We start from the raw sequence: 15,538 nt of genomic DNA on the forward strand, positions 1-15,538 counted from the left end.
TGTAAAAAAAATATGACAATATGTCTATAGAAATTTCAATAGGATACGTGTAGCTGTAATTTTGTGTTTTGTAAGACTGTACACATTTCGATAATTGACTACTCGTAATCTGATTTTTAATTAAAATGTACAAAATAAATGTGCTATTATAATATTTTTACTACTCAACATGAACTTTACTCAAGTTTAAGATTTTGTTACCATTTTGGAACAATTTAAACAAAAAAATATATGTATTTAAACAACATTTTAAATATTGTACCTTAAAATATAACCGCTTTAAAGTTTATGTTTAAATTATTCCATCTTTACATAAAATTATGTAAAATATATGTAAAATATATGTAGGATTATTGTATTTTACTTTAGTAGTATCGTCTATATATTTTTTTTAATTAACAAAACATTTTCCATTTAAATGAAATATTATTTTTCGATATTAAGAAAATAGATACATGTTCTTAGTTTCTGTAGTTTATTTGGAGGTTAAACTTCAAAAAAATGACGTATAACTTTTCCTTTTAGTTTATTATTTAATTCACTGAAAAAACTAACCAATATTCTTTAAATATACCATGTTTAATTATGAGAAAATGTAATATTTTAAAATGCATTCGTGACCATAAACGATATTGGAAAATCATTAATATCAATCAAAGTCACGCGTTTAATCATCTAAACAATATTACAATCATGTATGATAGAGGTATATGATTTACATATACTTAGTGACTGAGTTAGAGTCAATATAAATATACATTGCATATTATAGTATCCATTAGTCTGTAAAATGGTATGGTTGTATCACCTAACCCACATTACTATGGTTATTATTATTATTGTGTAAACATGTTCGGTCTCCTGCACAGATTATCAACTTTAATCTGAAATAGTAAAGCGGTGTTTACAAGTTATTAACATAATAATTACATCAATTTCAAAAATTAATTATCATTTATCAATTAATTAAATACTAAAATATTTATTAATTATTTTTTTAATTAAATATTATGCTAAGAGAAAATAAACATTATTTTTGAAGTATAGTAAAATGTAATATAATGATCCATGTAATCCGGTGATTTTTTTTACAAACAATTACTATTTATTAACCTTAAAAAATTATGCATTTAAATAGGATTAGAAACGTAAAAAAATTTAAAACAAAAAAATTAAGTCCAAAAGGTTATAGCATACACGTAGAAACCTTTCAAAAGTACCAGTCACTGGTTGATATTGACGACGCTAAAATATGAATTTGCCGAAATAACGATTTATAAGGAGTTTTGTATAGGCAATCTAAACGTAAGAATAGAATAATTTGAAAGTAGATATGAATGCGAGAGTAGTACAAAGTACATTTTTCATATTATTAATTTTAATGCGCTTTAATTGTGATTTCAATATGACACTATCAAGCTATTCCAAATTTCGTTAAAGTTGAGTTAGCACAATATATTCATTTTTTATTTTTGGACAACATTTTAATTTCATATTTCATAGCTAAAATGATTTTCATTGTAAATTAAAAGTACAAAGTATCTAATTTCTAATCACAAGATAAATTAAACTAGTATGTCAGAAATATCAACTCAAAATATATAATATTTATGAAGTATTATACGAATATAAATCAGTTTGTCTTATATCTGATAAATGATCAATTGCTCTTAGTTCTGACGTTAACGAAACGGTTTTCTCGTCAGTATGTACCATGTTATTATTAATATTTTGTGGTTTTGTGATCTAGAAAATTACAAAAAACCGAGTCTTAGCACAGAATACAGATACATTAAAATGTGTTATTGTCAAACACTACCTATGAAAGGTCACCACGAAAGTCTCATCTCTAAGGTGGGAAGACCTAGACTTATCCGTAACCTCAATCGCGCCCCAGACGATGCGAAAGACTACGAGTCATATATGATAGGTGTAAGATCCGATTTCGTTCTAGCACCGAAAGTCAACGTAGCAAACCTTCAACCATAAACTCTCATACATCTTCCCCTATCAAACACCATGGTAAACGTCATCACACGTATTGTAATAGTTATGGTCGTAAAATGTATAGTTACGTCAATGGAAGATTTTTTTTTACAATAACCCATATAATATAAACAGTAAACTATTATGAATGTCGATAGAGCTTTGACATCAGTTTTATGTAAATTTCAGCTTTGAAAATCCAAAAGTCAGATCGGCCCACCAGGGGTGGATAGAGCGATGCGTGAAATTAGATTCGTATATGATAACACGATAACTTGGTAACAATGACTATGTACGACTGAATAATATACGATTTTTGTCGAAATAGTCTCACGATAAGGTTTACAGCGTAAGTGAAAACGCGAGGATTTTTGTTTGTTTGATAAATAAATAAATGAACCCGATCATAGCAACGGTGCGCGTACGAGGAACAAACAATAATTTTCGTTTCGAAACGTATCGCAACGAACGAATGAAATAAAATGCGCATTTTTCATTGTACCGATGTTATACGTCATGTTTTTTGGCGAGTATAACATATTTTTTTCCCCCTAAATCGAAATAGCGTTTTTCCGCATCGTCCTGCACGGCAAATAACTGACGCCACTGACGATCGTGAGCTGCTGCAGCAAGACGGATCGCGCGGTCTGTTTAATAAATCGTTTTTTTCGCATTTTGACCGCAATTCGATACACGCGCAGCAGCCGGGAACAACCCGCAGTGGATTTTAAGATATGACATACGCACGTCGAGCGCGCTCGCCCGTTAAATTCACTTTCCGCGTGACCACAAAAAAGCAAACAAAAAAAACTCACACCCGTTTACTGTTTCGTTTTATCGTTTCATACACGCATAATATCACTTCTGCCTTCCGTATATCAGTGACGTGTTTTAACTAGACGATGACGGCGATCGATATCTTCCCTCGAACTGAACTCGTATGAACTGTTCTGATACTGTACGCTTGTACGTCGCATCGTTTTGTGAAATGCTACATTTTTTGCTACGTTCCGATAGTAAAAACTTATAGAAAAACAATACAATCCATAATTCATCCGACATACCTCTTCACCCTAGCCACACCATTACGAAATACTGTGCACATCGCCGACAACGAGTGAGTACGAATTACAACACACAGGGAGCAAGGTGTTTGTGAATTTTTCGACCGAACGCGTGAGCCGCTGGGAAAAATACGAAAGATAATGATTGTATCAAAATTATATTATTACCGTTCGCGTGCGCAACTGATATCCTCTGCGTAATGACATGGGTTTGCGAAGACAGAGAGTGATATATACCACGGCGTACGCACGTGAACATAACGATATAATTCGCCTTTTGTGTTTGTTTTCCACGAGTAAAAACATAAATCGTGAAATACTACGACATGCTTTAGGCTACGGAATTATTATTGTTGTTTTATCAGTATATTATTTTTTTTTCTCTTTCTCCTCCTTTTTCTTCTTCGCTATACGGAAATCCGATTCGCTAAGACATGAAAGTTTTGATTTAAACGCCGTTGATTGTGTAGACGTACAGATGAGTATGTTATAAATTTATTATTATATTGTCTAATTTAGCTGATTTTAATTATTAAACTAATAAGTACTTATAACTGTATTGACTTGTAATTGTAACATAATAATAATTCATATTTTCAAATTATAATTTTTGTACTCCTGAAATATATCTAAATCACAACCAAGTAGTTCAGTTATGGTATTAGAATCTACTGCGATGACAGCTGATCTGTTTCTAAATCACAACAGAGTAGTTTCGTAATGTTATTAGAACCTATTGAGATGACAGTTGAATTGTTTCTGAACTACAAAAATGTAGTTTGGTTATGGTATCAGAATCTATTGGGATGATAACTGAATTGTTTCTTAACCACAACAAAGTAATTTGGTATTGGTATCAAAATGTATTGTGATGATAGCTTGATTTCTACCCTTGTTATTCATAGGACTCACAGTGGTTCTGTTTACATTTTGTTTTGTATGAACAATATATTCATTATCGTCATAAATACAAATGGTTTGTAAGTAGAGCTTATCACAGTTATGAATTAATTACCAAAAGATAAGTAAAAACAACAATTTATCGTTAACAATATTTAATTGATTACTTTAACTGAAATTACTGTTTTCCCTGTAGTAACCACTTTTCATGGTTATAATTACCATATTTTGTTTCCCATAATAATATTTTTTTCTCAGTGTAGGATCCCGAGTTATGGAAAAGCCCGTGGGTTCACTATAAACACACGTTTATAATATTTTTTGTCCACGACCAATATCAATGCACATCATCTGAAATTAACATCTGATAATACTTATAACCATAATATTAATGATCGTACGAAATTGGATTTGTAGACCATTTAAGAAAATGACGTCAAGAAACGTAATATACACTGTAAAATATATTTTACACGTAGTAAAATTAAAAAAAAAACAACTGTTGTCTACAAAACGGTTCCTCATATAGTTACAACAGTTTTTCTTTGTTGAAACAGTCAGGTATACCATACCATTACTGCGTATTCATTTTGCACTGTGATTAGATAAAAACTATTAGCGTACATGAATTACGTAACTTCCGAGATAGTGATTTATACTGTTATTGTAATCGACACATAGTTATTTATTTATTGAATACGCTTCTTTATGGATAGGTATTCAAATAAAAATTATAAATAAATAATAGTAACTAACAATTATTGCTTTATGAAAAAAATAAAAAAAATAAATAAAAAAATTTAAACTTTCGATTGTTGAAATATATTATTGTACGGCCAACATACACCAACATGATTAAATGGATATTATTACCAAGATTCAGTATAAAAAAACTTTATCCGAGCTGTAAAAATGTTTGAAACTAACCTCTTCTACCTGCTCAGTCGTTCAACATTTCAAATGAAGCTCATTCAAACACACCCGAGCCGTTGAATTTGATTACATTTATTACTTGCACTAAAACACGCAAGGAATTTAAAATTGAACCCTATTCAGTAAAAACATTCTGCTTTAAACCGCCAGAACCTGCAGTATAGGTACACCGTGTACATGCATAATAGTATTATACATATATACTCGTAGAACCGTATAAGAGCATATATAAATTTAATATAAAACGAGAAATTGTAGAACTCGGTGCATTTAGTCTTCCATTATGTATATACATGTGTAAAATTACGCTTCCTCATAAACTGAGGAATAGTTTAATGTGGAAAATGTAATTAAATAAGATGTTTAAATTGGAACACGTTTAACCGACTAATAATATAAAAAAATATGTATAAAATAATTAAATATTTAAAGTAAATAACAATTTTGTACAGCGCATTTAAATATTAAATTATTTTTACGGAATAACAACATTATTTCGGAAGTTTATAAGGATCGACGGATAGCGGGTCGAATAAATTATAGCTTTTTAAAAAAAAAAATAAATAGTTGAAAACGTATTTGGTGTATTATTTTTATTAAAAATACCAAAAATAAAAATATAAAGTCCGTTGTATAATATTTAAAATAATGTAAAATATTCACAAAACCTTAATGATTCATTTATTAAATTTATTTTCAAGGAATATATAAAATCTATAATATTCGTGAAAGTAGTAAATTTGATTGAACTAAAAAATATTTTAAATTGTATAATACACAAAAAAAAAGTATTGATTAAAACATGCTTGAAGAAGAACATAAGGACCATGAAGTATTTTTTTTTTTTAATTTTAGGAATTAGGACACAAAACTCAACACTTGAATCTTATTATGAAACTGATATTTATATATACGTATAAACAATTTTAATAGATAAGACACATCATTTGACTGCTCACGTGAGTTGCTAATGGACACAATGTGTTTATAAATATAGTTATTTTTAAGATAACACATATTAGAGAAATACAATTAAGGAATACAGATAAAATATAATAAAGTTTCAATAATAGTGTTCTAAATATATCATATACATAGAATATATATCATAATATAAAATTGTTGTCTATAATATGTAACTTGACCTATATACTCATATATATATAAGAAATATACATTAGTAGCGATTGAGGCGTAAATAGTAAATTAATTTAATACAAAATAAGCACATGTATCATAAAAACAAACAGTTTTTAACAAGAAATAATTATAATTTGTAAAATGATAACACGTTTATGGATCGTTTTCTGAAGGAATGCATGCAGAGCGTGTACGAATTTCACGTGGCATTGTCAGACATTATGCCAATTTTCTAAATCAAATATCTCTACAACACGCGTACGCTATAACATATCTACAGTACATATAAACTGTCGTACCGCATAAAGTCCATGCACGTTTACTTGTACTTAGTATTTAGTATATGTATAATTAATAGGTATACATTACATATGTGCAGATCGTTCACAGTGTACATGGAAAGTGTGGATAAAAAATGTTCTCGTGTGTGAACAAAATACTAATATTGCCCGCACGATCATATAAATTATTATTATTATTGGTAGGTAGCAAAGATAAGCATTAATTAGTTAAAAAGTTATATTTTTTTTTATCTTTTTAACTTAATTAGTTAATTTTCTAATAAACTTTTTAACTCAGTTTATTTGACAGTTGTAATAACTTAACTTTCCACAGTTGATCTAAAAAAGATCTATCAAGTTAAAATGTTTTTGAAATTTCTCGATTATACTTAAATACGAGTATTAATATAAAAAATATGTAAAATAAAATGGTCGCATACACTGTACATCACAGGTCATATTAGATTTTGTAGGTTGGGGGCCCACCTTTGAGTATTGGGTTCTGGTCGTAGATACAGAATGTTATGTATAAAGAATTTTAACTACAAGGATAAATATATAGGGTAAGTGGCCCATTGATATACGATGTTATAGTATTTTTCAAACACTTCGGCACCACTGCCGAATATATATGTATATTATGATAAAAAATTCAATAAAATTGTATAATATAATTTAGGAAATTAGATCTTTTTAAAGAATGCAGTCACTTTTCATGTTATCTACATACTACATACGTACATCGATTGTAAAATACATAACTAATACGTTCGATTTTAATTTTTTTTTTCACGTCGCAGTGCGTGATATGCGTGAACTCGAAGGCGACGATGCAAACGTGGCCGTGCGGCCATCGGGTGGTATGTCGCAAGTGCCTGGTGCGCACCATCCAGATAGCGGTGTCCCGGCGGTCGTTGCCGTTGCGATGCGTCGTGTGCCGGGCCCGAGTGTTGCGGCTCAAGAGGTCGTCGGACGGCCGCACGGCGTCCACCCCGTCGGCCGCGGGCCACAACGTGGCTGCGGCCACCACGACGTCCGCTCGGTCGCACAGCCTGCCGATCAAACTGCGACGACACGCGTCCGCCGCGGTGGCCGTCCGGTCCCGGTCGATGGGCACCGGCAAAACGGTCAACCGGCAGCAAGCGGTCAGCGACGGTGGACGGAGGAAACACAACTATGCGGGCGCGGCCGCTGGTTGGGCAGAAGCGTTCACCACCAACGAAGACGGTGGTAGAGGTGGCGGCGGTGGTGACGACGACGACGATGACGAACACAACGAACACGATATCGACGACGACGACGATGACGACGATGACGACGACGACGACGACGAAGATGACAGAGACACAACGGCCGTTAAATACAGGTACCTGAACTTAGGTCGGATTGCTAATATATATGATGTAATGAAGTTTTGATGACGCGATTCAGCACTGAGATTTCGATCGATTCAAAATGTATTTTTTGGACCCTACGTGGTTACAGAAAAGTTATATGAGAAACATTACTATTTTGTTCAGGTCGATTAAGTTACGTAGAATTTTATTTTGCTTGTAACATTATATTTTTATTAAAACCTCATTGTATTTATTAAATATATATTTTTAGTAACAATACAAATTCAGCACGAAATAGAAAAAGATAAATTAAATTAGATTAGTTAGCAACAAATAAGGTTTATTTTTGAACATAACCACTGGACAGTTTATCCTGAAAACATCTTCTGATAAGTTTAGTCATTAATATTCTGTAGCTTTCATCTTCGGAATTTTATTTTGTGTGGTATCCTCTAGACAATGTCAAATTTACAACACTGGTTACACCGGCCATACAACAATTTCGTAAACATCCGAAAATATCTATACCATAGTGAAGTTTAGGTATAAAATTCAGGGGTGGCGGTAGTTCAGTATACATAGAAAATGACAAGAATACTTGCGTTCTGTATACGAGTTTCCGGTTACCCTCTGAAAAGTGTTAGTCATTGTAGCTTTTAAAATGTTTAATATAACAATGACAGAAATGGTTTCGAATAACGAAAATAAAAGTGTGCCAATGGCTTGGGCGAAATCATGATTGCTAGCCACAAACTCCTCATTTATATTGTCGTTCATTGTTGTGTTGATCACCACCGATCCGGCGGTGGATGATTTCATACAAAATATGCCCCAAAATAGGGTTTTCAAGGTGGACAAAATGTCAATAAACGATTCTTCTTGTGTGATTTCATAGCCGGTGACCGAATCGATTTTCGTCATTCAACTGTAGTATTGGTAAAACCTACACAAGCCGGCAGTGAAAGCCAAAACGATGATGCCAAACAGTATTACGGACCAAGCAAAGTCAGTAGTCATTTTTCCCAGTGACACTTACATAGGACCCAGTGCGTAACTAAGCTGGCACAAGAATAACAGCCGTAAAAGTATGACATAACAGTGACCACAGCCAGCAACCCTTCGGCGATCAATCTCATATCCAAGGGCTGCCAATATTTTCGTTCCATCGCAAGACCATCGTCTTCGGCTCGCAAATTTAAATAGGTTGTTCACCAGCAGGCGATCGTCGTGACCAATATGCTTAGTTGCAAGCAGTCGTAAATATTCCACAACATACTGAAATATATTTTGGGTTCTTCGACTAAAGCCAGTTTTACAATACGAACTATAAACGAAAATTCGTAAACAACTATTGAAATTTTTAAAATCAAATCCAGAGGATCTCTCATAGATCCTGATTTGTCCAAATTATTTTCTAGGGTCAGGATCATCAGAAACGTACGACGATAAATAATTGATCATCCGGTTCACGGGCAGTGTGTAATGATGGTCATTCTTCGAGAACGGTGATATCAAGTACAAGAAATATATCATTGGTAATAAAATCAGTCTCAGGAATATTATAAAATCTTATGCACCGCATTGTATCGTTTCCATTCAAACCAATTACCAGACCATGATGTTTCCAGTGTTTATTGTATGTAGGCCTGAGCCACAATTTATTTTACTTTAGATCCATTGCCATCACTAGTCTTTGGTATGGAAAAGCACCGAAGAAGCTGCATTCTTCTTTTCTGGTGAGTATTTACTCCACCTCACTAGACGACCGATACAAACCAATCAAATAGACGGCGAACATTTGTGTCTGTAAATTCAAGAGTTCGTAATCGGATTTGAATATGCAGTCTACGTTTCCGTTGTCTAGCAGTATCTTGCTGAGCTAGAAAGCTGTAAGAATCGGATCTTGTAACGTCAGTGAGATGTACAACGGATTGGCGAGTGCTCGGAATACGGAAAGTTTAAGCTCAGCGGTCCCAAGACCGTTATTGAGTTGAGCCAACGACTTAAAAATCTACACAAGTAAAAATAATAAAATAAACAGATAAAAATTCAGATAATACGAGTAGTTGACCAAACTGACCTCTTTGCATAAACACTGTGGTTTATAGGTCAGTGAAATTGTATGGCCACGTTTCAGCAACAGACTGATGAGTCATCAGTGATGACTTTCACATGCCCACACTAGGCTGCCAACATAAGGGGCGTGAGATATTATATGAATTAGTGGAATACTCATAACCTAATTTGCCGTTTTCTGGGTTTTCCGATTGTAAAATATCGATTAACTTGACAACAATTGAATACTGGTTTTCGAGAATAGCGTACATCAACGAATTTTCGATTTCAAGCTCATGCCTGGATAGCAGGAGATCAACCATTTGCTCGCAATGGATTTCAATGTCCTGATTCAAACCAGTCATTCCTTAGTAGTTTTTGCAGTTCAAGTCAAAATCGCTGTGATTTTCTAATAGATTTCGAACCGATGACACATCACACACGTTTATATAATTTAAAAATTGTATTTGCTACATGTTCATTAGCCTGTCATTGTTTGATCTCACACTAGTGACTTCTGATGACGTATCGGAATCGGTCAATGTATCGTAAGCAGAAGTTGTTCTATGCATTTTCTGTGCGTTTTTATTCGTAACCTATAGTAGTCGATTTGATGTTTGTTGTTTTTCTTTCAAAATCAAATGTTCATTGTTCGCTAGAAAATAGTCGAACAATTTTAAAATAACCTATAAATGTCAATTACCTTAGCATATATTCATATTATATGTAACATAAATTCACGATACTCTTTGTATCTACTTGTAATTATTATAATTGTATAGTAACTTAATTTAACAGTTCACTGATGGTTTTCTGTGTTCCTTCGTCTTCCTTTGCGTCCTGTACAGCTGTACTGCCAATATAATTCTGTGAAAACACGTTGGTTTGGAAGAGCAAATTGTATTGCTATTATCAAGGGCAGAGGTGAAACTAGGAATTTTTACGCCCGGAAAAAATGTTAAAATTACGCCCTATCATAGACCAATAATCAAATACTCTTCTTCAGAACTTTTTTCTAATAATATACACAATTTTCTAATATATACAATCATACTTATTGAGTTTTAACCTATATATTAGTACTATGTCAGTCAGTATTTAACAAAGTTCAAAATATTAAATTAGTTGTTGATAATTACAAAAATTACACCCTATTAAATTATACTTCCGGGGATGAATCCCCATCTTCTACCCCCTAGTTCCGCCCCTGATCAAAGGTCAACGTATCTGTAACAGAAATGTAAATGTAAAAGTTAATGCCAATATCGAAACGATAAGCAAAAATTAAAGCAATAAATCATCTATACTAGGGCAGTGGTGGCCAAACTACGACCCGCGGGCCAACTCCGGCCCGCCATCATTTAATATCTGGCCCGCGAAAGAAGTAATATTTTACATTAACGTAAAAAAAAAAAAATTAAAAATACAGTATACATTCATCATATTTAATCCCGTATCGCCATATCGTAGCGTTTTTGTTGTTACAATGTAATTTAATAATATAAATAGCATTACCGTATCTTATCTTATTTTCATACGATCACCATGGCTGTAGAAACTACAATACTACAATTATATTAGTAGTATAACAGTATATAGTAATACAACATATAGTAATATTACTGTGCTCGTTGGGCGACCAATTTTATCTACATTGTAGTTTCTACAGCCACCGTGATCAATCATTATTCGTCTGTGGTCAGGACTAATATAAAGTTAATGTTGTTATTACGTTGTGTATTGTAAATATTCATTATGTCTAACAAAAAACGGAAAATCGACTGGGAATGTCGTGTTTTTAAAAATTAGTGGGAAGACGATTACTTTTGTATAGAATGGAAAAATAAAGGTATGTGCATAATATGTAAAGAAACTATTGCAGTTATAAAAGAATATAACATAAAACGACACTATGAAACTAGTAACTAGGGTAACCATACGTCCTGTTTTTTATAGGTTGTCCTTTATTTCAGCATAGTGTCCTGTTGTCCTAACAAACTTCTTTCAGGAAACTTTTTGTCCTGTTTTTTTGATCAAACGAAATTAATTTGAAAACGAAACTTACGAAAGTAATGTATAATGATTATAATTATAATCTTGTGATTGTTTGAATTTATCAGTTTGAGAAGAATGTCTACGAGTTATCGGAGCTTATCTGAGTTATCGGATTGACCGTTTTGAAAAAATGGGGATATCACTTTGAACCACTAAAAGTTTTTCGTTGGATTTAAGTACTAGATTTTCCAATTTGGATTGATATTCAAGAAAGTTTGAAATATATTATTAAGAACAATCCAACATTGAAATTCGATAAAGATGAACTTTTTGACGAATTTAATCATGTGATAAATGTAATGAAAGTTAATTTTCAAAACTGGAAATGGTTGAAAAGCCGAAAATAGGTGGTGTGAAATATTTAAAATTTTAGAAAAAAATTGCATTCCAATTATATATTTTACGGTTATTTTAGAGCATTAAATGGCTATTCCCGGAACTAACGCATCGGTAGAAAGAGTATTTTAAATTACAAATGTTTTATGGACAGATGAGAAAAATCGATTTTTTCGTGGACACAATTAGATTGATAATAATCTTAAAACAACATTTTATAAAATGTATCATGTACAGAATTTCATATATTTCTTTTAGAAAATCCACCATTATTAAAACTAATTACTTCTTCAGAAAAATATGAAAAATCAAATAGTGAAAACATATCTGAACAATCGTCATCAAAATGAATTTATACATTTTTTAAAAAAGTAAAGTACATAAATTTAATCTTATACAGTGTTATTAAAAATTATGTTTTTTCACAATTAAAAATCAATAAAAAAATATATATGTTCTGTACTTTTTTTTTTTACATATATTCACCCTAATATATACGAATATCTCTCAAAAATGTAGAACACTAGATGTATGGTAATGTAAGTAGCACTTTAGATAATATCGTATAAACATTTAAACAAACACAATACCAAAGATATATCAGTACTATTGTTTGCGCTAGAACCACTCCTACGAATATGGTGGTCGGCGGCTCTGACTCGCGTAATAAAGGACCAGGTAATAATTACCATTGTTCGAATTATATATAAAAATAAACAAAAACCAGATATATGATGATGCGCCCGAGTTCGGGTACGTAATAATATTACAATAAATAATTAATTATATTAATACAAAATAAAATGTTATAAAAATGCGGCCGCCCTTGCTAAATAAATAATAATAATATTCACAATAACGCCATATGGGCGTAAAACATACAAACGATATATAATCTTAATCAGAATATAAACATAATTAATAAATAAAATACAAAAGACAAAAGATATCACCAACCACAGGATGGTCAACCTGACGCCTGCGGACAATGACACAACACCAAATAGTTACATCACGATGACAATAACGATCCAACCCAAGAAAATATGGCCGACAATGGGCGAAAAAACTCGAACGACTTACAAATTCCGTGTGGCGACCAACGCGAGAAGATTACGCAGAGACGAAAGTGTATCGCGCACGAGTGCACGTAAAAGACAAAGACCGCAAAGGCCAAGTCGCAGACCGGTTATCAGGACTACCCCGAGATTTAGAGGGGGGGAGGGAGTGCCATGAAAATTCTCGAAAGTTCAAGACGTTCATGGCACAATGAACGACATGCTATGGCGCGAAAATTCAAACCATTGTGGTGTTTGAACAACTATAAAATGCTTCTATTTTAGCCATTTACTTTTAAAATCACTGATCGTTATACTGTAACTGTCAGGTTAGCAAGCGAAATTTTCTGATTTGTTTGCAGATCAGTTACAAATATCTATATGTTGTTACGTATATGACGATTAATTGTTGAACAATGATGATAAATAAAACAAGAGCATATTGTAACTCAAAATTGTATTTAAGGGGGAGCAAAGGTTATGTTACTAACATATTTACGTATTTTCCAATTGCCTTTATTTGATAATTTTTAAAAAGTCTTATATCAACATATTTATGAAAAAAAAAAGGGTAATTCGTTATTGATGAAATATTAAACCATTTTTACATTTAATAATATTACATTTTTTTTTCCAATTAAAATATAGGTACGTTACAGCGTGCAAGTATCATTAATTTATATTCTATATTTTCAAACAATAAATAATGATGAACTCACGTAACAACAAAATTAAAAAATTAAATTGTTCTTGATACTAATTAGTGTATCGAAATCCCAGCCGCAGTAATAATTCATAATATTGACTTTTTGATTTATGACTTGCGTTTTGGGGTTTACTTACATTTTCCCGAGATAAAACACTTCTTGCACCTCAAATTATTATCAATAAAGAGATGCGATCCGAATAGTTCAGGTTCTTCATTGTCGTACCAAATTGTTCAAATTTCTTCATCCATGCAAACTCCGAATAAAAATAAAAAATTCTAAATCCGAAAGCGTTTTAAGCGTGATTACTCCGGTAAAATTTGAACATTATCATATGCAATGTGATTTCGTCTGTTAAATAAAATCGAATCGATTTCAATTTCCGACACTAATCCAGCACGCAGTATACCCATATTTTCATGTTAGTAATTCATTACAACAACGTATACTTTGACGATGAATTAATCAAGTTTAAAAAACCAAACATATAAACAAAGTATAGTACAATTTAGGACCATGATCAACGCATGTTAGTCAGTCCCTAATAAGTATGAGGGTTAGACGCCAAAACTTGGATGCTAGGATACTCTTCCGGACAGATAACCAACCAGCTTTTAGTGACGTATCTATGTCATAAAATTACGTGTTCTAAAAACTAGCCTCCCCCTCCCCAATGTTACCATTTTTACTTAACTATCAGGCCCATCATTTTTTTTATTTTTTTTTTTTTGAGTTTATTTTGAATATGAAATTTACAACTTTGCTTTGTTAATGAGCACAACAATTAATAGTAACAATAATAATTCAATAAAAATATAGCTTGAAAATTGACACGATATAGTAAGGATCCAGTGGATCTACAATAGCTCAACTACCAACTGGCTTCCTTTTACTTTTTTTTTTTTTTAGAAGTTTTAATCAGAGGATATATCTATACTATTAACGCTTCAATTTTCGTATCGAATTGTCAATAAATATTTACTGATAATGTAAAAAGATGACTTCTATTGAAATTGGTGGGAGACCTAATTTTTTTATAAGAAGGTTTTGTTATTTGGTATATTATTTGGAAGTAAAGTTTTGTTACCATACTATATCAGGGTTATTTTGTAATAGTGCGTAAGAGGATGGATTGAAAATATTACATTTTATGTATATTAGATGGAACAACATTAACCCAGATTTGAATTCCATATTACCATAAAGGATGAACACCCATTGTCACCACTGTTTGCCAATAACCATAGTAGCCGTTACCGTATATCAACAGTAAAAAACAAAATAACAATATTACATGTAAAATATATAATATTGAAACGTTTATTGAACAATACAGTATGAGATGTTATTTTTGAAACTTAATATACTTTAGTTGTACAATAACATTCTTCTTGAGTAATTGTTTTTAAAGATATTTTATGTGTCTACAGTGTAGACTCTACACACAATACGTCCAATCCAATATAATATATATTTATAAAAAACATTTCCATTTATTCTTGTTCATTTTTATTCCAAATATTCGTTCACGTTCTTTCAAATAATTGTACCAAGTAATATTATCGAGATGTTGCTATATTTTTATGAAATAATTTCTTATTCTACGAACATATTTTTCGATGCGGTTGGATTGAAACTTGATGATTTTGACGTTTTAACTGACCACCAAGACAAGTACGGCTTTCG

The 15,538-nt window shown here is 31.9% G+C and overlaps 1 protein-coding gene and 1 pseudogene across 1 annotated transcript in view; one reads left to right on the top strand and one right to left on the bottom strand.

Moving 5' to 3' along the window:
* The window catches only part of LOC112681124 (AT-rich interactive domain-containing protein 4B), a 61,550-nt gene that overhangs the window by 44,125 nt on the left and 1,887 nt on the right, over nucleotides 1–15,538 (top strand). The window contains exon 3 of the mRNA XM_025551395.1: nucleotides 7,105–7,670. Coding sequence (XP_025407180.1) covers nucleotides 7,105–7,670 — 566 coding nt within the window. The remainder of the gene's footprint in view (nucleotides 1–7,104; nucleotides 7,671–15,538) is intronic.
* On the bottom strand, nucleotides 7,680–10,643 carry LOC112681117 (annotated as a pseudogene).

This window comes from Sipha flava, unplaced genomic scaffold (genome assembly GCF_003268045.1).
Source record: "Sipha flava isolate LNK unplaced genomic scaffold, YSA_version1 101_pilon_pilon, whole genome shotgun sequence".
Taxonomy (NCBI): domain Eukaryota; kingdom Metazoa; phylum Arthropoda; class Insecta; order Hemiptera; family Aphididae; genus Sipha; species Sipha flava.